The sequence below is a fragment of the Polyodon spathula genome, chromosome 11, assembly GCF_017654505.1.
Source record: "Polyodon spathula isolate WHYD16114869_AA chromosome 11, ASM1765450v1, whole genome shotgun sequence".
Lineage (NCBI taxonomy): Eukaryota > Metazoa > Chordata > Actinopteri > Acipenseriformes > Polyodontidae > Polyodon > Polyodon spathula.
This window is the reverse complement of record NC_054544.1, coordinates 9,041,734-9,069,554: the sequence shown is the minus strand read 5'-3', so window position 1 is coordinate 9,069,554 and position 27,821 is coordinate 9,041,734. Positions and strand designations below refer to the sequence as shown.

Genomic DNA, 27,821 nt, shown 5'->3' with positions numbered 1-27,821 from the left:
CATGATTGAGAGCATCACATTGCAGAAAATGATTCAGCAAGTGAAGAGCAGACTAGATGGTTTTTAAAGATCTCCAACTGAAATATAAAAATGATGGTGTGAAACCAAAAATAAATACAATACGTATTAATTTACTGTAACTCTTTCATTACTAAAATATTTTACTGAAAGATAGCCCAACTATAACTAATTCAATATTTCCATTGTCCTACAGTGTACAAACCTTCAAACCTTTATACCATACGTTCTACAGTATTAAAAGAGTTAGGTATGGTGTGTAATTTCTAAAAAGCACCATCTACCTGTTCCTTTATAAAAAAGAAAATTCATTGGCCTTTTAAATGAAGCCAGAAGCTACAGATGGGTTGTGTTTGGTATGACGTTCACTTGTATGAACATGATGAGAACATGCCAATACATAGTTTCCCCATTAATGTTCAGTATGCACTCAACAAAGCTAATGCTCATGAACATGTGGATGTGTGGCACATTGGCTCAAGAAAATAATTAACAGTGGGTTGCCAGTTTTAACAGCTGGTTGGGATTGGAGCCCACACGATTTAGTAAATGCGTTGTTGTTATACAACACAAAGGTCAATATTCATCAAGTTAAAAAAGGCACGTAACTTTTAATAGAGAGGGAACAGTATAACTGAAATAAACACCACTGGAAGCAATCATAATATTTTTTGGGATGTACAGAAAAATCCAAACCCTCTCTATTTAAATCCTTACTGATATTCTGTAGTGGGGATAGAATTCTTACTAGAATGTAGTTTAGTGCATTGTTACTTGAATTATTAAATAATATAAATGTGTCACACACATCTATGCCAATGACCCTCTTGCAAGGAGGAAAAGTATTGATCTAGAAAGTATAAGTCCATTTAATTTTTACAATTACAGTAATATTGTACTGTCAGATGTAACTTAGAATAATTTTAAGATAACTTTGCCTAGCACTAACTTATCTTGTCCCAGTCTGTTGTGATTTATAAACCTCAAATTAAGTTTGATGAGTTTGAGCTTGGTGTAGCAGTGATATCTTAATGTGTTGATTTGAAAAGGCTCTTTTAGGACCATTTATACCCACTGCTGTGTATCTCAGTTACAATTCACTCTGAGTCAAATTGTGCATAAACTGACACTACTGTAAGTTAAGATGGAATAAAACTGAACTGAAATATTGGCATGGTGCTGGTTAGTTAGACACAGCCTTGAACTGAACATTTGCCTAAGTGTATAGAAGCGTTACAAAACACTTTACAATATTACTGTTAAATATGATAATGAAGGTAATGGTGTCTATTTCTGGACTGTGAATGCCTCTAGTAATTAATTAGAGACCTGTACAAGTGGTCTTATCTTTTCCCAGCACAAGTGGACATGGCTGTCAGAAGATATTGACTGGGTAGGCAGTTCAGCACACATGATGGAACATTATATACTCATGGCTAATGCCTTTAATTCACTATATGTAAGGAACTGACTTTGATTAATTCATCTCACTCATCAAAACATAGTGTCTCTTTCTTCTCTGCTCCTTGTAATATTTTATGCCCTTAAATGTAATTGTTGTGAAAAGAGGATGTTTTGCATGATGGACCAGTGGTTTAATAACACTTTTCATTTGGTCTCAGGGTACTTTTTGAAGTTTTAAATATATTGAGCTAGATTCTCAGAGCTTAAATTGTTGTTATTATGATTTTTCCATATTGCACTGTGGCAAAGCTGTTAACTGTGTGCAGATACAAGAATGCAGCAGTGATTAATGAACAGACAGACAACGACAATCCAGGTGCAATGTTATTTTATTTTTAAATCCAATTGTCTGATGACACACAAACACAGTCAATAATAATGGTGATGAGCAATACAGTGGCATGTACTGCTTTATTGTAATCCATGGGTTGTTCCTGAATTAATAACAGTAATGTTCTTAAACACCCACATGAAACACAAGACACACACACAAGTCCACAGTACGTGCTAAAGTGCTTGTGGTGACAGTAAATACAGTTCTTTGTGAAACAAACTGCCGTGATGTCCGGGTAAGTGCTGGCCTGTAGCAACAGCTCCAGATCATATTAGCTGTCTAATAAATTACAAACAGTACAATTAGACAAAACAAACAAAAATTAAACACACATTTATTTTACTTTTGTCCTACAGTGTTTCACTTAACCATAAACAAAGGAACAGATCAGCTATCCATGTCGCCTAATTGTAGTCAGTCATGCCCCCTTGGTTAGCGAGTGCAGCCATTTCTCTTCCAATCGGCAGTTGCCATATTGTATTCCCATTGGGGCAATGACTTAATGTACAGCAGCTGAGCCCCCTTTCTAGATTGCCAACTCCCACCTAACCCTGGGAATGAATAGTCAGACCATGCAATCCAGGGCACTCTGTTCTCTTTACACTGCGTCCTCAAAGGTCAGGAGGGAGATGTATTACCAGGAATCATGTTGTCTCTGTCACATGCACCCAATTAAAGTTACCAAATCAGAAATAAATGAGTCATTTAAGGTATGGGCTTATTTATCAGCCAACCACATGGAGCCTCCAAGGCAGGAGGATGGGACAACTGTGGGAATTGTGCTACAGAGGTGACAGTGAGGAGGAAATGGAATACACAAAGAAAACAAAAAGAAAGTGTTTTACAAAACACAAAGTGAAGGAGAATACTGTTTACCGATACCAATTAGTACAATACCTCTCTATCATAATATTATTTGAAGTTAAAAATAGAACAAACTTTATTTATTTATTTATTTATTTATTTATTTATTTATTTATTATAATTTGGTCGTGGATGTAGGAATTGGATGACTTTTAATCTGAAGTTTGCTGTAACCTGTCTCAAATGATTAACACAATTTGATTCATGCAGTGAATGAAGTTCTGTTGAAAATTAACTTTAATTATTATTAATTTTAATAATATTATTTTTAGACTATTTCAAAGATGTGTGCTCTTTAGTTTAATATAATTACTGATTAATACATTCATACTTTTAGAATACTGCCTATAATACATCTTCATTACCAAGTCCTAATATTTATTCCAGTAATTTAGAAGAAGTCAGTGGTTAAAGAAAAGGGCTTGATACCAGAAGGTTTACGGTTCAAATCCTGGCTCAGCCACTGATTCACTGTGTGTGACCCTTAGCAAATCACTTAACCTTGTGCTCCTTCCATCGGGTGAGATGTAAAACCGAGGTCCTATTGGAAGTGACTCTGCAGCAGCAGTTGTTGATGCATACTTCATGCCCCAGTTTCTGTCCCTTTGGATAAGTCGCTTTGGATAAAAGCATCTGCAAAATGACTAATTAATAGTAATAACAATAAAAAATATATTGGATTTGTATACTGAGGGCCGGCTCTATTGTAAAATGTCAAGTTAATGCAAAGTAATATATGCAACTTGTTAACATAAAGACTTGCTGAAGGCACTGTAACATAAAGATCTGTCATTGCTGTAATAGTAAGCATTAACGACTGACGCTTTTTCAAAAATAAAGTTTTATTTTTTCTCCCCATAAAAAGAAGAAAAAGTTATCTGCAGTGTCCTTTTGTGCAGTTAGCAAACATTGACACTTTCCTAAGCAACTGCATTATTAAAGATGATCCCTGTCAGATTTCTAGATAGGGAGACTAGAATGTTAATGATTCAGAAAGTAGAGAATATAAAGGAATATGTTAGAATGGTGATGGGAAGAAAAATAATTGCAATAAAAAGAGATAACAGCCTCTTCGAATCAAAATGCCATTGCTGTCAGCTCACCAAGATACAGGGCACCTCTTATAGCTAGCCGCAGAGCTATTATTATGGTAATTGGGGCATAGGCTTAATTTTAGAAAAAAAGTAACACATTAGAAGTTGCAAATCTGTATTTACGGTTTGATTGTGAGTACAGATATACTGCAGATAGGGCTTACTGTAGATCAGTGGAAAATTATTAAGCTTTTTTTTCAGTTTTGCAAGTGAATATTTCAAGTTAATTGCAATATCTGGTAAAATGACACACACAGCTACAGCTGTCAAGGAATTGAATTAACTCCTGCATTTGTATTGTAAAAGTCTTTATTTTGAAGTGTAAATTATACTGGGTAATTTCATGCATCAAGTATTCTGGTAACATACTAAAAAAATAATCATATACAGAAATGTGATAGTGAATATACTGTATTTTATTCCAACTGTGAGAGGACAGCGTGTTTAGACCAGTAAGGGAGACTCAGACACAGAAGTTGCAGGTAAATCGTGAATGTACACATTTAATTAAATAATAAAACAATAAACTACTTATTTTTGCAGTAGATTACACATTTGATGCATAAACAAAATACAATCATTTCTTCAGACCACTAAATGTGTTATATAGGGTGTTATGTGACTTATAGGAAAACAATCCATTTTGAAATGTATTTAAGTAAAGCATTCCCTAGACTTTGCATATTCATCTACATTACTTTATTCAACTTTAGTAAGGATAAGAATTTACAGTTATTTTGTCACACATTGTTAGAGTACATTGTAGTGAGTCCCACTGCCTACTGCATACCCTCATATCTCACTCAGTCCACTAGTCATCATTCAGAACTCTTGACATAGCTTTTAAAATTACACTCCACCCTAATAATTCTTACAATGGCTCTCAAAAGTATTCACCCCCCTTGGACATTTCCACATTTTATTGTGTTACAACATGGAATCAAAATGGATTTAATTAGGAGTTTTTGCCACTGATCAACACAAAAAAGTTCATAATGTCAAAGTGAAAAATAAAATCTACAAATTCTTCTAAATTAATTACAAATACAAAACAGAAAATAATTGATTGCATAAGTATTCACCCCCTTGAGTCAATATTTGGTAGAGGCACCTTTGGCAGCAATTACAGCCACAAGTCTATTTGGATAAGTCTCTACCAGTTTTGCACATCTGGACACTACAATTGTTGCCCATTCTTCTTTGTAAAATTGCTCAAGCTCTGTCAAGTTGGATGGGGACCTTTGATGAACAGCAATTTTCAACTCTTTCCACATATTCTCAATTGGATTGAGGTCCGGGCTTAGACTGGGCCACTCCAGGACATTGACTTTTTTGTTTTTATGCCACTCCAGTGTGGCTTTGGCTGTATGTATGGGGTCATTGTAGTGCTGGAAGATGAATCTTCTCCCAAGTCACAGGTCTCTTGCAGACTTCAACAGGTTTTCCTCCAGGATTTCTCTGTACTTTGCTGCATCCATTTTGCCCTCTATCTTCACAAGCTTTCCAGGCCCTGACACAGAAAAGCATCCCCATAGCATGATGCTGCCACCACCATGCTTCACGGTAGGGGTGGTGTTCTCATTAGACCATAGAATCTTCTTCCACTTGGTCTCAGAGTCTCCCATATGGATTCTGGCAAACTCTAGCCGGGATTTGATGTGAGTTTTTTTCAACAATGGCTTTCTTTTTGCCACTTTCCCATAAAGGCCAGTTTTGTGAAGCACCCGGGCTATTATTGCAGTATGCACAGTGTCTCCCAGCTCAGCCGTGGAAGACTGTAAATCCTTTACAGTTGCCATAGACCTCTTGGTGGCCTCCTTGACTAGTGTCCTTCTCGCCTGGATGCTCAGTTTTTGAGGACGGCCTGTTCTAGACAGATTCACAGTTGTGCCATATTCTCTCCATTTCTTAATAACGGATTTTACTGTGCTCCGGGGGATATTCAATGTCTTGGAAATGTTCTTATATCCTACCCCTGATTGGTGCTTTTGAAGAACCTTATTCCGGAATTTCTTTGAGTGTTCCTTCGTCTTCATGATGTAGTTTTGTTAGGAAATGTACTAACCAACTGTGGGACCTCCCAGAGACAGGTGTATTTAACTTGAAATCATGTGAAACACCTTAATTGCACACAGTTGGACTGGATTCAACTAATTATGTGACTTCTAAAGACAATTGGCTGCACCAGAGCTTATTTAGGTGTGTCATAGCAAAAGGTGGTGAATACTTATGCAATCAATTATTTTCTGTTTTATATTTGTAATTAATGTGCAAAAGTCCAAGGGGGGGTGAATAGTTTTGAGAGCCACTGTAAATAGCTTATTATCTTTATAGTTTATATCCATTGTCCTACAGGGTGGGTAAATCATCATTGTGACGTTTAGTCTACACCTATAAGAATGACATGGTATTATTTTAGAAGCCTATTTGACCTGCAAAATCAAGTGAATTCCCTGGTCTGAACTCAACAAGACGATAATTGTTGACTGTACAATACTGTTGTACAGTATATAAACAATAGAACTTATTTTCTTCATGAAAACACACCAAGACAATCGCTATTTCACAGTATGTTGCCAGAAGTAGTTATAGTATGCAGAGGTCAAAATTATCCACAGAGGGTGAAGTAGATTACTCAAGAAGAATTTTGAGCTTTGTAGCACAGTTAGAAGTGAAAATGGCAACACACTATCCAAAGGAATTCTTCTCATTTCAATTATATATCTACTCTAATGTGGATTGCCATTCTGACATCACCTTGTCACCTTTTTTGTTTGCATTAAATCTGACTATTTTAGTTTAATTGGCAGAGGTTCTTACAGTGACCTATATTCTACCATGTCAATCTACTATTATTTAAAATAATTGTCAAATTAAATGGATTTCTTGCATTAACTTCAATAAATCCCATATTTTTCAACTTTTTAAAAAATGTTGCCATCTTAAAAATCTAGACTGCCAATTAACTTTTTCCATAGACACGGCCTCCAGTTTTTACATTTCACTTGAAATCTCCTTTAAAGGGGAACTGTACTCAAAATAACAAGGCTCTCTAAATGCTCTGTATAAAAAAACAAATGCGTCTCACTGTGCCAATTTTGTTAAAAAATCAAACGTTTGGCCAGTATTTCAGTTTCTTTGTCTTTCTGGGTCAGTTGGAAATGCAGGCCATATTGGAACCTTTCTGACACCACTGTTACGTCATATCATTGACAGCCACCCACACCAGTGAGTGCTAAAAATAACAAAAGGGAAAACAGTAACAAAAAGTATTTTTGTGTGCCTGAAGCCTTTAAACCAACAAAGGGCGGCCATAACAAAACAATGGCTACATAATATAGGAACGGGACATCCGCTCAATAGAATACTATGTGTGACTATAGAGCGAGTCAACGACAGGACGGCATACAAAGCGTGACATAAGAGAACTCCAATACATTCAATGTTAATTTGTTTTAATGGTTTTTATACGATGTACTGCTCAAGGAGAAGCTGAAAATGTATCAAAAGTTTCAGCTAACATGTGTTCTATTGAAATGATTATATATTCATTTGCATGACAGTTCCCCTTTAAATGTGTCCTTCTTTTAGGGTTTATTAGATGTTAGATTGATAGTACAGTGACATAGAATTAGATATATACAGTTCTGAATTGGAGGTAGCTGTACCAACTGATAGCCTAGCCCTAGCCCGTCAGGAGTGGCTGATCAAAATAATAGATAAGAACATCACCCATAGCATACATTGGTTTGGCAATGCTTTCAGGTAGCCTTGAGCTGCCTAGACAACCTCATCAGCCATGTTCTACTGCCAATCAGGCAGCCTTGTGAGCTGATTGTAAAACTCAGCACATTTTGGTCGAGGATGACATTTAAAAGTCAATTAAAAATCAATAAGATGTGTGAAATGCATGTTTTTGGATCAATGGTTCATCACAAGGAAGCTGTGCTGCATTGTCAAGGTACTGCATCCCCATGGAATAGCTTATTTCAGAGCAAACATTGTTTGACATTTCTTAGTTAAAATCGTGCATTACTAAATTATGAACAATGGAAATAATAATAAAAAAAAAACATTATAAAAAGAAGAAAAAAAAATCTCTTTACACAAAATCTCCTTTTCATTTGTACCTTGCCAACATGATGAATGACAATGCTGTAAATTAAGGCAATTTGTCATCTTCAAGGCTCTCTCAATATAAAATATATTCGACTTCATTGCCACCTTGTTCTTATCCTGACATACCAGTAAATCTAGGTAAAGAGTATCATTGATTTTTTAAATCTTTCAAAAGGGTTAACAAAATATAGACCCTTGTTTAATGTTAATGATTTTGGAGATAATGCTCGATTCCTTTTCTTTTTTTTTTTAATCTGATTGCTACTGAAAACATTGAACCATGTGGTGAAATAGAGGGCCAGAAAAAAAAAAAAGCTCAATAAAATACTGCTATAATATGAGAAAAGGATAAAATGACTAATGCAGGGGAGTGCAGTCAGCAAGCACTTACAGTATTCTTTCCTTTAAAAGAAAAGGGATAAAATGGTGACTGGGGAATAAAAAATCATGAGATGTTGTGATCACAGATCTGAAGTTTCCAACGCTTGTATCTTTCTACATTTCTATCATATTTAAAGGAAACAGGCCTTATGCTGAAGCAAGTGTAAAGCCAGTGTAAAGCCAAAGACACAGTTTTAGTGTTATATATATATATATATATATATATATATATATATATATATATATATATATATATATATATATATATACACACACACACACACACACACACACACACACACACACACACACACACACACACGGGTCAAAAGTTTTCAGACTTCTTCACCTCCATTTTTCCAGTTTTTATTGAAATTTACGCAGTTTAATGTCTCAGTGTACTCTGAAATTAAAGCATAGAACAAATAAACAATTGGAGATAAAAAAGAAATCATGGAATCGTTTTGTTTAACAAAATTTAATCTAAATTTTTGACTCATCAAAGTAGCCACCTTTTGCATATATAACAGCAGAATACGCTCGTGGCATTCTGTCTACAATGGAAACCAAATATTGTTCGGAAAGTTCTTCCCAACACTCTTGCAGAAGTTCCCACAAATGTGTTGCACTTGTAGGTTGCTTTGCTTTCACCCTTCTATCCAGTTCATCCCAAACCAGCTCGATGGGGTTTAAGTCTGGAGACTGTGCTGGCCATTCCATGATTTGAAGCCTACCATCTTGTTCTTTTCTTCTAAGGTAGTTCTGACATAGCCTGGAGGTATGAACCCCTGACCAACTACACGTATACCAGAGGGTATTGCATGGTGCTGCAAAATGCTGTGGTAGCTGTTTTGGTTCAGGGTGTCACTCACTCTGTGCAAGTCGCCAACTCTGGATCCAGCAAAAGAGCCCCAGACCATCACGCTTCCTCCTCCATGTTTGTCAGTTGGTGTCACACACCGAGGAACCATCCTTTCGCCTACTTGTTGTTGTACAAAAACCCTGAGTGATGAACCGAAGATTTCAAATTTTGACTCATCGGTCCATAAGACCTTCTTCCAGTCTTCAGTAGTCCATTAGTGGTGCTTCATGGCCCAGGCAAGCATTTTTTTCTTATTTTGCCATCTTAGCAATGGCTTTCTTACTGCCACTCGACCTGTCAAACCTGCAGCTCGAAGTCTTCTCCTCACAGTTGAAACTGAGACTTGCTTACTTCGACCAGTGTTAAACTGTGCTTGAAGCTGTTGTCCTGTGAGCCCCCTATCACGCAAGCTGTTGACTCTCAGAAACTTGTCTTCTTATTCTGTTGCGGCTTAGGGTCTGCCAGACCTCTTCCTGTCAGAGTTTCCTCCCGTTTCCAAGTGCCTTTTGATGGTGTAGGAAACTGTACTCACTGACACCTTGGCTTTCTTTACAATTTCTCTAAAGGAAAGACCTACACTTTTAAGGGTTATAATGGTCTGTCTGTCTTCCTTTGTTAATTGCCTTTTTCTCGCTATTATGATAGCAATATACTACTTCCTGCAGTGCAATACTGTCCAAATAATGCTTAAGAGGATGTAGTAACACAGTTTGTTCCAACACTGCTTTTATATAGACTGAGGGTTTGTAAGTAATCAATAAAAGTTGGGACACCTGTAGGAATTGTTAGTATCAACTTACACGGCTTAATTTACTTCCATTGCTGCAGAACAGCTGTAAGTTGTGAACTTATTACTTGTTCCCTGAAAAAGGCCTTTTTGTATAACTCTGAAATATACATTATTTTTCAGTTTTTGGTAACCTAAACTTTTTTTTTTAACCTCTGGCAGTTTACCGCTTACCTTTGTATCATTTCAGGCTATTCACTGGACTTGAACTGCTTAAATTTCAATAAAAACTGGAAAAATGGGGGTGTTCTAAAACTTTTGACTGGTAGTGTGTGTGTGTGTGTGTGTGTGATATATATATATATATATATATATATATATATATATATATATATATATATATATACCATACATACATATATACATATATATATATTATATATATATATATATATATATATATATATATATATATATATATATATATATATATATATATAAATATATATATATATATATATATAATATATCACCATAAAACTACAAGACATTAGACTAAAAAAGATTGACCCACCATGCATCCTACATGCTCGTCCTACATGCTCGTTTTGGAAGCTGTCTGTTTCAAGCGGCAAAGGTATAGATAATGAATCTCAGTGGAAATGGTGCTTCAAAATACATTCTGTAAATCAAGTGAAGTCACTGTACACATCACAGCACAGAGAATATTTTTAACAAATGAAGTTCAACAGTCATGAAGAACATGTAAATAAGATTAATCACAACATGGTGGTGTTTATGTAATACCGTTGGGAATAGGAGTTACATAGGGGAGGGGACGTACTGTGCCTGAGCTGATATGAATTGAAGTCTGTGGATGTCACCATGAATGTTTTTTTTTATGTTCTTCCTTTTACTCTTTGTAAACGCTGTAACTTTCAGAAGCAATAGCACATGTTATGTTGTTCCTCTAGCCAGCTGTTGTGGTGATGTTTGTAATGTAATGTTTATTTTAAATCTATTATCCCACTTATTAAATCTGTTTAAATCCTATTAAAAAAAATAAATAAAAAAAACTTTGGTAATTAGTTTTAATCTGTAAAAAGTTATCAGTCTCCTGTGCTCCTATGTGCTGTATTTCTGTCTCCACTCCACTCCAAGTATGAGCCAACAACTGTACAATGAGATGTTTTTTGTAAGTGGCGTTTGTATGCTTTACTACATCTCCCCACTTGTAGTAATAACACCCTGAATTACAGCTCAAGTGGTACATGTCAAAAGGTGAGCCTATGAAGAATTTCTAAATGGATTGCTAACTAACTGTTATACCTGCTGGGTACTCTGCTATTGACAGTTAATATAAAAGCAGCAATAACAATCACATGTTGTTTTGAAGATGATTTCTATGTTTTATGTTATAAAACCAGGACTACCTACACCTATAAGAGACTAGATTATGATTCCTAGAAAGTCTAGACGGCAGCAGGAGATTGAACGCTTAGTTAGAGAAAGGAGGCAGTTGAGGAAGCAATGGAGAAAAGCAGAACAAAATCAGAAGGAGGGACTCCATCTGTTACAAAGGGTCATAAAACATTGCGCAGAGCTGAGCCCCTACGGAAACGCTACAAAAAGAAGGAGCGTGCGAGAACTAACTTTTATAAAGATCCGTTCAAATTTTTAAAGAAGATATTCACCAGTGAGAAAAATGGCACATTAAAATCATCTAAGGTTGCGCTTGAGAGATATTTGGAGGAAACATACAGATTCAAAAAGGCAGGAGCCTATGTCAATTCCTTCAGACATCCGACCTATCAATCCACCAGAATACCAAATGGAGCACTGTGCACCTAAGTGGAAAGAAGTAGAGCAAGCTGTGAAAAAAGAAAGGACACTATCATCTCCAGGGCCTAATGGAGTTCCATACAGAGTGTACAAGAGTGCTTCTGGTTCTACGAATCCTATGGAAATTGATGAAAGTGGCAAGGGAAAAACAGATTGTACCAAGAGCATGGCGCCGAGCATTTACCAAAAGAAAAGGATTCTACAAGAATCGGTCAATTTCGTCCTATTTCCCTATTAAACATAGAAGGCATTATTTTCTTCAGCATTATTGTGCAGAGATTTTAAAAGATTGATAAAAGGTTCTACATTAATGGTGAGGCAATACCAACAGTGTCCGAGAAGCCAGTAAAATATCTAGGGAGATCTTAAGGATCTTAAGGAGCTAGTGTGGGAGAAGTTAGGCAACAAGCAGTGGAAGGGTTAAAGAGCATAGACAGCAGCGCTTTACCAGGCAAACTGAAACTCTGGTGCTTTCAGTTTGGTCTACTGCCAAGACTGCTGTGGCCACTGACTGTACAAGGTTTCCTTGACAACAGTTGAGAAGCTGGAAGCTTTAATCAGTTCATATGTCAGGAAATGGTTGGGAGTTCCACGTTGCCTCAGCAGAGTGGAACTTTATGGTAAAGGAATACTGCAGCTACCAATCTCTGCTCTAACCAAGGAGTTTAAGTGCGCCAAAGTCTGACTGGAAATGACATTAGTAGATTCACGCGACAAATGCATAAGGGAGGCAGCACCTGTGTTGAAAACTGGAAGAAAATGGACAGCAAAGAAAGCTGAGGAAGATGCTAGGGCTGCCCTTCGAATCTGAGATATTATGGGGTAAGTTCAACATGGTAACGGAGGTTTTGGTCTCAGTTCACTGAAAGCAAGAAGAGATGTGTACAGAAGTCGGGCTGCAATGGCGAGAATGCTGGGAAAACTTGTTGGATGAAACATAGGAGAGAGGAGAGAAGACTTATTTTCTTCAGCAGAGTATTGAGGGGGGATCGAAGGGCTGTTCGAGAAGTGTGATGGAAGCGTAAATTCATGCGAAACGATTGGTGACGGGTCTTGGATGGTGGTACCCGGGGTGGCTGTCGATTGGATTTGGCGGAAACCCGTTTGGTGTGTTGCTGTTTGAGAAGCCCCCGTGCACAAGGCCTTCCCTTAGGTCCATGCCCGATCTTAGTCCTGATATCAGTGTTCAGGAAAACGTGCAAGCAGAGTTGGGATGTTTGACGAGTGGGCTAGTTCCAGAGGCAACAGTTTATCAGGCAGCAAGGGTCCCCTTAGAAGACATCCAGAGGATGCTTACCTATTTGTGGCAAATCCGCAAGAACAGTTGGGTGCCCTTTCAGTGGGCCGACTGGTGGATACGGCCACCGGGGAACAGCTGGAGACCGCGGAATCAAGGGAAAGAGTCTACAAAGTCTGTGGATAATGCTTCGAGGGCGGAGGTTCAAATGTCTGTGACTTCATTTGTGAGGTCAGAGTGTACAATGGCCAGGCAGCCCAGTCTAGCGAAGAGATATCTAGCTCAGGAGGAGTGTGGTCATGGCAAATAAAGGAATTGCAGATGCAACATGTATCAATCTGTAGTTTTTTGGCTGGAAATGAGAGTGGTTTAGTGAGACGACTGTGATTACAGCATGTTCAATGTGTGCAATGAATGGGACAATTACTCTTGGCATGAGATAATCAGTAGGTTGAAATAATGGTACACAATTTTTACCCCCCACGTCCGCCAATCGTTTGAAATGTGGTTGGTAGTAGATACTGCATTCTCACAATGATCTTAAAGTGTGGAACTTAGTGTGTTGCGGTGATATGTGAGATGACAAGAGTGTACTTGATTAGAGAGCTAGTATTTTGTTAGTGCGATGGAGATGAACTCGGAGTCCTTTGTTATTTTCTAGTCTTACTCACTTTGTGTAAAGGCCTTTTCCCAGGCCAAGCAGGGAGAATGGTTGAGATGGGAGAGTGTGGAACAATGCAAGATCGGTTGGAAAGACCTTTGGACAATGGAACAGAGCAGGATCAGTTTCCTCATCAGATCAGCATATGATGTTCTCCCATCACCACAGAACCTAAACATCTGGTTGGTGAGGATCCCAGATGTCCTTTGTCTTCATCACCTGCAACATTAAGGCACATTTTGACAGGATGTAAGGTGGGTCTTAGCCAAGGATGGTTTACTTGGCGCCATGACCAGGTGCTGCGATGTTTGGCCTTATCATTGGAAGACAAGCATAACCTGACCAATAAGTTGCCACCAGTTTCATCAAAGCATTACACACAAAAGACAATATTCTTCCGTCCAAGAGAGCAACCACCAAGAAAAGGTGTTAAAACCAAGCCTGGAAGCTTCTAGAGACTGGAAGATGCTGACAGATGTTGGTCAATGGCTTATTTTTCCACTTAAGATTGCCACCACTAACCTTCGACCAGACATTGTTTTGTGGTCTGGATCAGCACGCCTTGTTCTTCTGGTAGAGTTAACAGTGCCATGGGAAGATGCTGTGGATGAAGCATATGAGAGGAAGAAACTTTGGTATGCTCAACTAGCTGCTGAAGCGGAACAGCGAGGATGGAGAGTCTGAGTTTACCCAGTGGAGGTGTGTTGTCGAGGATTTGTGGCACAATCTACAACCTGATTTCTCAGAGACATCGGGTTCAGAATCACTGTTGAGCCCTCTTGAGGTGTCGTGGGCTAGTCAACGAAACACCAAGGATGGAAGGTGCCCACTTGAAGACTCCAGAGATGTACCCTACTTAGCTCAATCCAGACAGTTGTCATGCTGATGCACTGGGGAGACCGCACTGGGTTGATCCCCGGAGCCAGCATCGCAGCCGTTGTCTGTGCTGATGCTCTGGGGAGGTAAAATGAGCTGATCCCTGGAGCCAGCATTACACTTCAGCAGTCAACACCAGACAGAAGGATATCTACATCAGATGGAAAACAATGCAAATAGATGGAGATGCAGATGGATCACATTAGTTTACTGCAAAGCTATGTCTTAGTTGGTGCTTGATTTGAGCCAAGTTCAAATCAGCATGAAGTTCAACATCTACTCTCATGTCATGGAAATCATAAGTAAAATAACTTTAAATGTGAATTACAGTAAGATACTGCCATTCTTAAAATGTCTTAAAAACTACCAAATACCAAAACTATGATAAATGTATGTAATTGTTTAATGCTAAGACTGCATACTATGATAGTTAGATATTAATTACCTTCATCACATTTGTTATTTTTTAAAATTAAAACAACACAGTAAAAAAAGATGTGAATGCAGCAATTCCTTTAGAAGCAATGTGGAAACATGTTCTAACACTCTCATAGAGGCTACAGCAAAAGCTCTGTAACCTGTTTTCAAAATCATTTAAAGCAGGCAATCTGTAAATATGGAAATTATCTTCTCACTTTGCTTAGAACAACAACAGTTTTGTATCCAATTTTTTAAAAGCATTTATTAGGATAGTGATATAGTAATTACAATGGAATCCTGCTCTTCCAAATGAGTTAATAGATGGAGCAAAACTAGCAGTTAAAGAGTTGTTAGAATGGATTGAAATGAATTTTACTAACCAAAAAGCCTCAGATATGGATAGAAAACTAGGCTAATTTTGAACATCACTTTGCTGGACACACTGGGCTGTATTTACTGTATGTGTGTCAGTAAATACATAGTATTTAAATATAAAGGCACTCTTCTGCTTTATAAATATGATTATTAAGGCTGTTTGAGTCATTTTGAACAGCCTGTACTTTAGATTGCTTTCTAGTTAACTGGATGTAGTATCTTTATCATTTGTTTCATAACATCAGTGAAGACATTTTTTACAGTTTGTACTGTAGGGCTTTCTCTGTCATAGTTCATAGAGGTAGCTACCATTGTCATTCACGTTAGTTTGGCTACATAAGACTACTGACTGGATATGTGAGCTGCCTTCAGGTTACTGTGTATACTCCCTTTTATAGGGAGTATAATTTGGTGCTATTGAAACCTCTGAATTGTGAGAGGGTAGGTCGGAAAAAAACAGTACATTTCAGATTTTATATAGGACAAATCTGCAATGTTTGTTTGTTTATGATTTGATTTTTTTTTTCTATTTCATCCCCTCCAGTTGTAACGTGCCTTAGAGACGATGATGAGACAGCTGACATGACTGATTGCCTTCAGTGGGCTGGTCCCATGCCCTCCGTGGTAAAGAAGTGCAAGATCCTGTGCAAAGACGACTGCACGTTCACCACCTGGTCTAAGTTTACTCTGTGTACAGGGTGTGGAGTCACACGCAGCAGAAAACGATCTCTTACAGGTAAAAAAAAAAACAAAAAAAACTCATGTTTACGAATCAATAATTTAACCTGGTTGCCCTTGACTATGGCGTTTCAAGAAACCGTGGTCACTCATGCATTGGCATTTAAAATTTTTATTCAGAGTTATTTTAAAGCCTTCCAGGATGTAAAGTTTTATATGTGTGTCCCTTTGTTGTGGAAGGGCTTGTTCGGCTTGACATAAATCCTTTATGTCTGTGTTTTCAGTTATAATACACTGTAGTTTACTGCAAGGCATTAGATTGACTATATTTTTATGGTTTTGTGCTTCAGTTCTATTCTTTAGAGATATCATTAGTAAGCCTGTTGTTGTTTCCTGGACTATATAATGGTTGTTTATGAGTAACAGCTTGAGGGTACTCCTTTTCTGAAACCTAAGTTTGAATCTTTCTTAGTTCTTTTTCAGTTCACAGGAGATATCAATGTTTTTAGCATTCACTCCTTGTGCACAGTACAAAAGCACATCACATTTCCACCACAAAGTGCTCAAAAGACACAGCATACTCCTGGTTATGAACTTTTAAAAACAGTCTGTATTCACCTGCAGACAGACATAAATAAAAAGTCTGGGCTATTTCCATCACCTGCTTACACTATTATGGCATTTCTAGGACTAAATCAAAATCAGCTTTGTGCTGTTAAACACCACTTGGAACAGACTACCTTACAAGATTTCTGTGCCTATATTGGTATAGGTACTATATTTTTAACTAGTTTGTTAGGCATATGTCTCCTTTATTTTAAATAACAGACTTATTGGCAGGATGTACAGAGTTGTTTTTACAAATTCCCTTAAAGTTAATAAGTATTTGTAATTTACATATTATAATATAGGATATGTCTAAATATTAGTATAGATATATTATATATATATATACCCCACCACGATCATATATATCACACTCATTATATATATATATATATATATATATATATATATATATATATATAAGAATGAAATTTGTTGCCTGTAGTTTATTATCTCATGGTGTTGTTGTAACCAATTTACTATTGTCTGCATTTTTTGGAAGTGCTCTTATTTTATGCACTCATTGTAAAAAAAAAAAAAAAAAAAAAAAAAAAAAAACTGAGTATCCTTCGAACAAATTGCGTATATAATATTTGTTCCATACATCAACACCTGTTCTGCATTTACTGAGTTATTTAGAGTATATTTGGTCGGACACGGACAATAGTGCTGGGAACAAAACAAAACACAGAACATCCAAAACCCATATTGGCCAAAAGGCAGACAATACACCAAACAAACAAATATCTTGCTGGTCCAAATCCAGCACGAGCAGCAGTTGTTATGTTTTTATTTCTATCAGTTGATATTTTTTTTGGTTTTCACATAACTTCAGCTAAAGACTGAATGGTCTGTCTTCAGATGGCTAAGTCTTGGCTTGACCTCAGAGATGTGCATTTTGCTCAACCTGAATCTGTCAGCAATCCTGTCTTTGGATAATAATAATGCACCTTGGCGTGTTGTTGTTCTAAGCAAAGTGAGAAGATAATTTCCATATTTACAGATTGCCTGCTTTAAATGATTTTGAAAACAGGTTACAGAGCTTTTGCTGTAGCCTCTATGAGAGTGTTAGAACATGTTTCCACATTGCTTCTAAAGGAATTGCTGCATTCACATCTTTTTTTACTGTGTTGTTTTAATTTTAAGTTTGCTTAAATCTTTTAGTAATTTCCAGTCAATCATTTGACTTACATTTTGAACATTATCCTGTCAATGACACATATGAACATTGCTGGGGACTCTGAAGGGGGCATCACATTAGCTCTGACATTCCTGGTTTGGGGGATGGGAAACAGGCAGGGATTCCTTCTCATCTGATTGTATAGGAACTTATTCAGGAGACTTTGGTTTCAGTAATACATATCAAAAACAATCATACTTGTGTTGAAAAATATATTTGTGGAGACAACCAGCACAGGAGGGAGTAACAATAAGTAATGCATCTGTTTTAAAAACTATAGTCATGCTGCATATGTTTGAACTGCTTTGATATTAGATATGATATCAACAGATACTAAATGTTGAAACTACACAGATCCTCATATAGATGCTGTTTACTCAAACTCAAACTCAAACTCTGCTGTTTACTCAAAACCTTTATTCACATCCAATCCAGAAACCCACATTCTGAACACTAAGCTGTTTGGGTTGTGAATACTGTGACAGAAATCATATAAATAATCTTAACACTTTTTTTGCCACTAAAACATGTTGTATTACTTAGACATAGAAAATACATTGAAGTGGTATTTTAAACCTTCAAAACAAGGCCAACTTTAACTTTAAATAAAAAATAAAAGAAATATTGCAAAAATATAAAATACCGACAGCAGTCACAGCGTTTACATTTTTTAATTTGATCTGTCACTTTGTTTATTTATTCATTTATTTATTTGTGTATTTATTTACACTCTAATAATACTGAATAAATAATTGAACTCATGAATTGTTAAAGTGTCGCTAACTGAAGTCTGGAGGGTAATTGCCTCACAAACAGTAATCTTTACAGTGTGAAATATATTCATTTCTCAAATCATTAGACTAATTGGATTTGGTTGGCCTCCCCAGCATGGGCCAGGCTGAAGAGAAAAAAAATAGCCTGCAGAGCCAGGAGTTATTTGTTGAAGTGTTGCCAGTAACTGCTCTGTTGTCTTTTATGGTGCAGTATGGTAAAACATTCCTGATGGGCGGGTTGAAGTACAGCAATAAATAAATAAATAAATAAATAATAATAAAGTCAAATCTGGTCCAAGGTTAAAATCTAGGGTGCTGTATTGTTTTGAACTAACTGAGCTGCTTGCAAGGCTCAAGCTAGTCACAATGATGTAATACTGTACATATAAGGTTGCCAAAAACATGAACTTAATTACAAAAGTTCAATAAATCAATGTGCCAGCAGCATCACTGATAATTCAACTGCAGGTATTGACTCCCAATTGATATTGTTTGTGTCTAGGGTTACAGCCCACGCCTCATACTAACAGCACATTGAGGAGCCAACCACCTCAGAGGTGGGTTGTCTCAGTACAACAGCACACCTTCACTTCATTTGTGTTGTTGTGTTTGCCATATGGACTTTTAAAATGGCCATTTTATAAATGTCCACATGCTATGAGCAACATGCATGCTGTGGAGGCCCTTTATCATATGTAAGGTCAAGGCCACAACTTTCTTTTTACTTTGATTGGGAAACATATTTGAACATCTGCTGAATTCATCCAAGGAGTTTGCAAATAGGTAGTAGTTTTGTTTTGTTTTGTTTTTTAATTCAAATGCTTGAACTCATCAGCATATATTATATGAACTGTCAGATAAGCACCCAAGCTGTGTCTAAAATTACAGAGGTTGCTTTTTTTTGTCTGTTTTAATTAATTTGGAAATTGCATGGAGACAATTAAAATCTAAAGCAAGATTAATAAAAAAATAAAAAAATACAGTGTGAGTTTTCTAAGTTTAACCACCGCGTCCATCAACTTTTAATGGAGTGTTTTATTGCATTGTATAAGGAAGTCTATTTAAGAGAAGAATGTTTTAAGAGTTCAAGATGTTGCAAAATAACCGTGTGTGCACAACCTGCAGTTTAATGTTAGATAGTGAAACACATACAATAAAACAATTATTTGTGTACTGCTGTCTTATCTTAGGTTTACCTACTTAAGAATAAGATAATATTGCAGCTGCTACAGTAACCCCGTAGGGAATCATACACCAGTATTCTCCATACAGTGCTATTGTAAGATTGTGAAAGATTAGAATGAACATGTCCTTTTTCTTTTCTGTTTTTAAAGGGAGAAGTAAAAAAAGAGAAAAATGCCAAAACTCTGAACTCTATCCACAAGTTGAGATGGAGCCCTGTCCTTGTGAAGAATATGTGTCTCAGCCTTATGGGAACTGGTCTGACTGTATTCTTCCTGAAGGCAGAATGGAACGACAGCTGGGAATGAGGGTCCAGGGAGATAATAATGAGTGTGGGCAGGGTGTGCGCTACAGAGCCTTTACATGCTCAGACCAGGATGGCAGACTTGTTGACCCATCTCTCTGTAGCAGTTCAGGTAAGGTCATCTTGTAGGATTGCACAACTTACAGCATGTTTGTTGTCATGATACAGTATCACTCAACACGTATGCATCCTTTTCTGGTGTCAGCGTAACTACACAATCATCTATTGTTTAGTCCTGCACACATGAAGCTATTATCTGTATCCTTATATTTCTCTTCACTTCATGCTTATGCTTTTATACTGCCCCATTGTGTCTAATCCAGAGCAACCCCAATTCAGGAGAGCACAATCATTCTCCGGATGACTTTATATTGCTGAGATAGGTCTACTGTACTTGCACAAAGTAACAATAATAACAACAAAACAAATGAATTACTTGAAAGAGCCTGACTTGAGTCTCTCCCCACTCATTTAGGTTTGTTTTTCATTCTGTGTTCTAAACTTGGACATATACATTTATTTCCAGGTTACATCGAGGAGAGCTGTGCAATTCCTTGTCCATTTGACTGCAAGCTGAGTGAATGGTCAAATTGGTCATCGTGCAGTTCCCCATGTGGGAGTGGGGTAAAGGTCAGGTCCAAGTGGCTGCGCGAGAAGCCTTTTAATGGAGGCCGACCCTGCCCAAAGCTGGACCTCAAGAATCAGGTGAGGTATTCCAAGATGCCAATGCAGATTTAGGAAATTCAGACATGATAACCCTCTTCTTGTTGTTGGTTTAATGGAACATCAAGTGAGGGAAGATAAATACTGGCTTCATCTACTAGCAATAGTAAAAAACGTAGTTTCATAAGCGTACACTGTAGTCCTTGATGTGTGTGTATATACTGTATATGCGTGTAAGTGAGTGTGTGTGTGTGCGTGTGTGTCACACACTTGACATTCTAAAAACCAATTGACTAAATAATATTAGTTTTCTTTTACTTGAATCGTAACATTATATATAATATACACACACACACACACACACACACACACACACACACACATATATATTTTCTTTCTATATTGCTTCTGTATTTTGATTCTTGGCTTAGAAATAAACTGTTTTATTTTTATATTATAAAAAATGATAAAAGCAGTCCCTCTTCCTTATAATCACTATTTGTACGCAAAGTAATTTCAGATCTCATTAGTAATCTAATCCTTGTTATCACACCCCCTTCTCTCCTCTTCAGTTTTGACTAAAATCCAATTTATGTCCCATGGGATGTTGATAAGCGGTAATAATAAAAAATACACATGGAATTAGGGTACACATTACAGATCAAAGCCTTGTCTTCCTCTGGTAGTTCAAATCTTGCTAATTATTTTTGAACATGGTGCTGTTGTTTATCAAATTACATAAACATTACAGTTGGCTTAGATGTTTCATATAATCGATTGCCCTGGTTTACCTTGCTGTTCACCATTCTGTTAAAACTGTTCAGAAATTAACATGCTTTACATTGGTATCAGTTCCTGAACCAAAGGTAATAATATTTGAAAACCCTAATATTAAAAATGGGCGATACACATGTGTTTGTTTTTAAAATTGCTCGGATTGATTTCTTTCCCAAACAGAAAAAGAAAAATCAGAGATTTTTAGATGTTTTAATATCACATGTTTTAATGTTTTTAAAATTGAAATTTTATGCTGAAATGCCAGTATACCTGTAAAAAAAGAGAAAGCTCAATCACAGTCAGTTATGCATCATGGATTATTATTATTATTATTATTATTATTATTTTTTAATAATGTAGGATTGCAGTATAATACAACTGATGACACCACAATATAAAAAAGCTTGACTTATTAATACATAAATTGTCTTGATGGGACTAGAGGGGAGGCATGACTTGATTTAGTCTTTTCAAATAACAAAGACAGAATAACTAAAACAGAGGTCAGAGAACCACTGGCAAACTCAGATCACAACATGGCCTCATTTGAAGTGCTTTTTAAAACCACAAAAGTAACGACTAAAGCTAAGGTTTATAATTTCAAAAAGACCAACTATGAGGGAATGAAGCAGAGACTAACCGAAGTAGACTGGAGCAAAACAGAGAACACATCCATAGAGAAAGCATGGCTATTTTTAAAAAATGTAGCACTAGAGGTGCAAAATAATTACATCCCAAAAGGAGACAAATCAAAATCTAAAACAAAATGGCCAAAATGGTTTAATAGATCAATTAAAAATATATATCCAGAGAAGTTTTTCCAATATTATAACAGCAAAAGAACATTCAAGGATGAAGTAAAATGTCTCAGAGATACAAATGTCAGAATCATAGATGAAGAGAAAAAAATAGCAAATATATTAAATGATTACTTTTCACAAGTTTTTACAAACGAGGTTATGAACAACATATCCCACATGCCGACCTGTTCCTATAATTTTAGCATAACAGAGGCAGAAGTGTTAAAGGGACTAGGAGCTTTTAAAATAAACAAATCCCCAGGGTTGGACTAATAATTGCAAACGTAATACTTTTCCCAAAAAAGGAGACACAACCGAACCAGGTAACTTCAGTCCATTAAGCCTGACTTATATTACATGTAAACTTATGGAAACTATAACAAGATCCAAAATGGAAAATTACCTATATCATAACAGTATCCTGGGAGACAGTCAGCATGGTTTTAAGAAAGGGAGATCGTGTCTAACTAACCTGCTTGATGTTTTTGAGGATGCAACATCCAAAATGGATAATTGAAAAGCATATGACATGGTTTATTTAGATTTTCAGAAAGCTTTTGATAAAGTCTCGCATAAACAATTAATTCTCAAACTGAATGCAGTAGGGATTCAAGGAAATGCATGCGCATGGATTAGTGACGCTTATCATGTATAAAACAGAAAGTACTGATTAGAGGAGAAACCTTAAAATGGAACGAGGTAACCAGTGGAGTACTACAGGGATCAATATTAGGTGTTCTGGTCTTCCTAATCTAAATTAATGATTTAGATTCTAGGTATAGTAAGCAAACTTGTTAAATTTGCAGATGACACAACAATAGGAAGAGTGACAAACACCGTTCCAGCAGTAAAGATCATTCAAAATGATCTAGACAGCATTCAGAACTGGGCAGATACGTGGCAAAAGACATTTAATAGAGAAGAGGGTAAGGTACTGCATGCGGGTAATACAAAATGTGCATTATAAATACCATATGAGAGATATTGAAATTGAAGAAGGAATCTATGAAAAAGATCTAGGAGTTTATGTTGATTCAGAAATGTCTTCATCTAGGCAATGTGGGGAAGCTATTAAAAAAAGGCCAACAAAATGCTGAGGTGTATAGTGAAAATTGTTGAATTCAAATCAAGGGAAGTAATGTTAAAACTTTACAATGCATTAGTAAGACCTCATCTAGAATATTGTATTCAGTTCTGGTCACCTCTCTACAAAAAATATATTGCTGCTCTAGAAAGAGTGCAATGAAGAGCAACCAGAATTATTCCGGGTTTAAAAGTCATATGCAGACAGGCTAAGAGAATTTAATCTGTTCAGTCTTGAGCAAAGTATACTATGCAGCGATCTGATTCAAGCTTTCAAAAATGTCGACCCAAGGAACTTTTTCGACCTGAAAAAAGAAACAAGGACCAGGGGTCACAAATGGAGATTAGATAAAGGGGCATTCAGAACAGAAAATAGGAGGCACTTTTTTACACAGAGAATTGTGGGAGTCTGGAACCAACTCCCCAGTAAGGTTGTTGAAGCTGAGGATAAGCTACAAACAACCAAACAAGAAGGATGGGCCGAATGGCCTCCTCTCGTTTGTAAACTTTCTTATGTTCTCATGTTCTAAATGTAAAAATGTTTTGATAGGACGAATCCAAACTTTCTACTGTTTTCAGTGCAGTCATATCTGAGTATTACGTTAACGTAATCAGGTTACACTTTTTCTTGCATGGAAATGTATTATTTTAAGACGACAATGTGACTGTTCAAGGTTTTTAATTGGAGCACAATACAGAATTGTCATGCCTGGTGGCCAGTACAGTCACACAATGTCATTCCTCATTGATGCAGTTTTTCACAATCAGGCTGCAGTGTCATTTACAGGAGACGGGTGGGGTGGGGTGGGGGGGGGGCACTGTGATAGATCCCAAGAGTTAATTTGGGTAGCCAGGTACGGTCACATCCATGGGGGATGGTACAGGCCTGGTTAGTTTAGAGCAGGGCCCCTCCTGGGGGTACAGTTTGTGCGAGTCTGCAGCAGAGCTCCTGCAGTGTTTTATGCAGGCCACATTCTCCCAATAAAAGTGCCTTGAGGGCTCCTCCTCCTAATTCACCTTCGATGAATTGCTTTCTTAATATTTTACTTTTTATTTACTGTGTTTAATGTGTTGTAAAATGTGTTAAAAGCATGTTGTAAAATACTTTTCAATCTGTAGTCATCTCTCTCATGAAATGACAGCTTGACAAAAGAACACTTTCCTAGTTTTACATCTTTTCTGAGAGCATGTATTCCCATTGGACTATTGACTCAGCATCTGAAATACTTTTTTGTGCTTTCACAATACATGAATGGGTTTTAAGTGGCATATGTGTCTTTTTAGGAGTCAGCTTTACAAATGTTCCATACTGTGTAAAAATATTGAAATTATGTGTATAGACCATTTAATACCTGCTAACAACCATTACACTATCTCTGCAAAAAAAAAAAAAAAAAAAAGAGTTTTTACAATCTGCCACATCAAAATCATGTTTTGCCTTTGTTAAATGTAATATTCGTATTTGTAATAACACGATGGAGAAGACAGATTAAAAAGATAGCACAGTTTTTATACAGCTGTTTAAAGGCATCCACCAATCACAGCCTTGCATCTGTTCCTAGTATAGAATACATATTGTTTTGCTCATGTTGGTAAATTTCAATTTTTAAATCAAACTGATAATGGTGGTTAGACAGCAGCATTAACTACAATTTGTTTATTCGATCTACACCAATTGATAGATTGTTACAATGATATTCTTAAAAACCTCAAATACATCAGAGGTCAATATTCTGGTATTCTTCTGCAGGTTAAATACTTTTCACACGACAGACCAAAAATGTGAGAAAACAAGACAAACACTGTGTTTTCTATTGGTCCTATGCTGAAAAAAAAATCTAAAGGGTTTAAAACTGTTATAAAGAGTAAAGGTAATTAATAAAAGTGTTTTAGGAAAGATAAAGTAGGCAGGGAAGAACTACTGAAGATGGATATGATGCTATATTTTTTAAGAGTAGGAATCTATATCCTTTTCTAAATATTGCTAAATTGCGTACATTAACAACTGCTTCCAAATGATAGTTTGCACTCTTAACCTTGTTCTAATGTATATGTGAGCCTGTTTGCAAATAAATGATGTTCCCCTCTAACCTTCCCCAACTTCAGACAGGCATTATTACATATCAATGGGCACTGCTATGGGTTCCCCACAGTCCCAACAGCAGATGTTTCTGAAGCCGGTGTCACAGCTGCTTAAAATTGCTCAATAATATTTGACAGAGACAATATTTATGTTCTGCATTTAAAGTGCTTTTTTCATAAGCCCCCCTCCTACCCCCCCCCCCCCCCCCCCCCCCCCCCCCCCCCCACCCCCCATAAGTAGAACCAGCTGATTGGAATCTATGTGGAACATTAGACAGATTAATGTGTCATGTTGCAAATTACTCACTGATGGGCCAGTGGGAATAGGATTGTTTTTCTGATGTCTTTATAATAGTTGTAATGATGCAAATACATTAACAGGATTCATCATAGCGCAATTAGAATAAAATGTTTAGCAAAAAGCAACTTTGTTTTAGATTAAAGCAGCCTAAACTGTTATAACTGCATGGGGGGAAACTTTTTTTGACAGTTTCCAGCATATGAGGAAAATGATTTTGGAAATATAGCATATAATGGTTATTTTTTAATCATAGTCAGATTTTCAGATAGGTACATAAACATATGAAGAACCTGTCATTAATTCAACTTAATCAAGTATTTGATGCCTATTGTTCAAATAATATTTGAATAAAGCCTTTTGGGAGGCTCAACCGATTAATTTTAGAAGTGTTTAAAACAAAAAAGAGAGGATTCTGTCAGTACAAATATAAATATGTCAATGATCAAAATGGACTTTGTCAGAATGCATTAATCTTGATTCACACAGTACATGAAGAACAATGAGCATTTGAGGATTTGAGTTTCTGTACTATGTGACAGGGGCTGAGATACCAAGTAACAAAACAAGCAAGAAATAGATTTCACTTTTTTGTTCTTTTATGAAAACAAAAATACCATACATAAAATATACAGTATATTAAACAAACAAAGTAGTATATAATCAAACATTTTCACATGTATAAAACCACATTAGAATAATGCATTCAGTTAAAGATGTACAGTATAGGGATGTTTACCCCTTTTGTATTCATAATGAATGTCTAATTTACCCTATGGTGTTGGTAATATGACCCAGGCGAGAGAGAGAGAGAGGGAGAGAGAGAGAGAGAGAGAGAGAGAGAGAGAGAGAGAGAGAGAGAGAGAGAGAGAGAGATTCTCTAGCAGCAAGAGCCAAACTGTTGTTATTGCCAAGATATTACTAGAGTAGACATTATACAAAGCAAAAGATGCTCTGTACCAGGGATGGCCTGGTCTGGCTATTCCACACCAGGTACATAGTTTCAATCATGTTCTTAATTGTTTAATTGAACCAATTAAACCTCCACCTGGTGGAGGCAAAAGTGTTGTCAGCAACTGCCTACTTTGGTACTGGCATATGGTATTAGGGAGATGCTGTCGGAGGCATGGGACAGTACATGCCTGCAGTGGTGTCTTGAGAAATTAGGCAGAGGAGTGGCAAGTGAAGGGAAGATCCTCATATCACCTTAAATACCTTGTTGTTTCTTGTGCATCAAACTAAAGGCTTACTAACAACAACGTGTGATTTATGTGGACTATTATCTAGTCTCCAGACTCTCCTATTGAATAGATAGTATAACCCAAGTATGATAGGGTTAGTTTATTTATGGTGTTGTATTTAAATGATTGCAAATGGACAAGGCTTGGTGGTGATACTCAGTAAATAATGTTAGAAGCTCAATAAATCTGCGTGCAAAAAGCAAGTTACATTTTCTTTTTTTTTTCTTTTTTTTTTTACATACAAACAAGTAATAGTGAGTTTTATAGGAAGATCTTTAGAAGGTTTTTCAAAGTGTTATGATGTGAAACTTCTTGAGATTCTCTTTTGTGTTTTTAAAATTAGTTTGTGTCACATTAGATCCTCCGAACTCATTAAGAATGAAACGTACTGTGTTTACCCAGAGAGGCCTCTAGAACATTTAAAATATCTTTTAATACTTTTTGAAATTGTCCTGTTATCACAAGCATCCACAGGGCCACCCAAAAGCCACACTTATAAATGATGTTTCTTATTAAATGTATACAACATACCAGTCAAACATTACCTCACTGTATGCAGATATCTCTTTTAGAACATATTTTACCACACAGCAGTGCACCAAACATCTCACAAGAACAACTGTGATTTCACCTTCTTATAACATCTAATGGGTAGTAGAATATAAACAAAATGCTTTGGCAGTTTAACACTTGCAAGGAAAAGGAATGGAAAAATGGTTACTATTGTAAATATGTAGCTAGCCTGCTTTTCAAGGGCAGTGAATGTTGTAAAGGGTCTGTTGTAAAGGTTGTCTAATGTTGTGGGACATAATGAAGTATCCTATAGTTGGACTACCTAATTATTTTTACCTTAATTCAGCTGGGCACTGTCTTTTTCAAA

General features: G+C 36.6%; 1 protein-coding gene across 1 annotated transcript in view; it reads left to right on the top strand.

Annotated features, from left to right (window-relative positions):
• Positions 1 to 27,821, top strand: part of thsd7ba (thrombospondin, type I, domain containing 7Ba) — a 103,873-nt gene that overhangs the window by 58,188 nt on the left and 17,864 nt on the right. Inside the window, exons 13-15 of the mRNA XM_041263733.1 lie at positions 15,819 to 16,010; positions 19,846 to 20,109; positions 20,524 to 20,702. Of these exons, the coding sequence (XP_041119667.1) occupies positions 15,819 to 16,010; positions 19,846 to 20,109; positions 20,524 to 20,702 (635 nt within the window). The remainder of the gene's footprint in view (positions 1 to 15,818; positions 16,011 to 19,845; positions 20,110 to 20,523; positions 20,703 to 27,821) is intronic.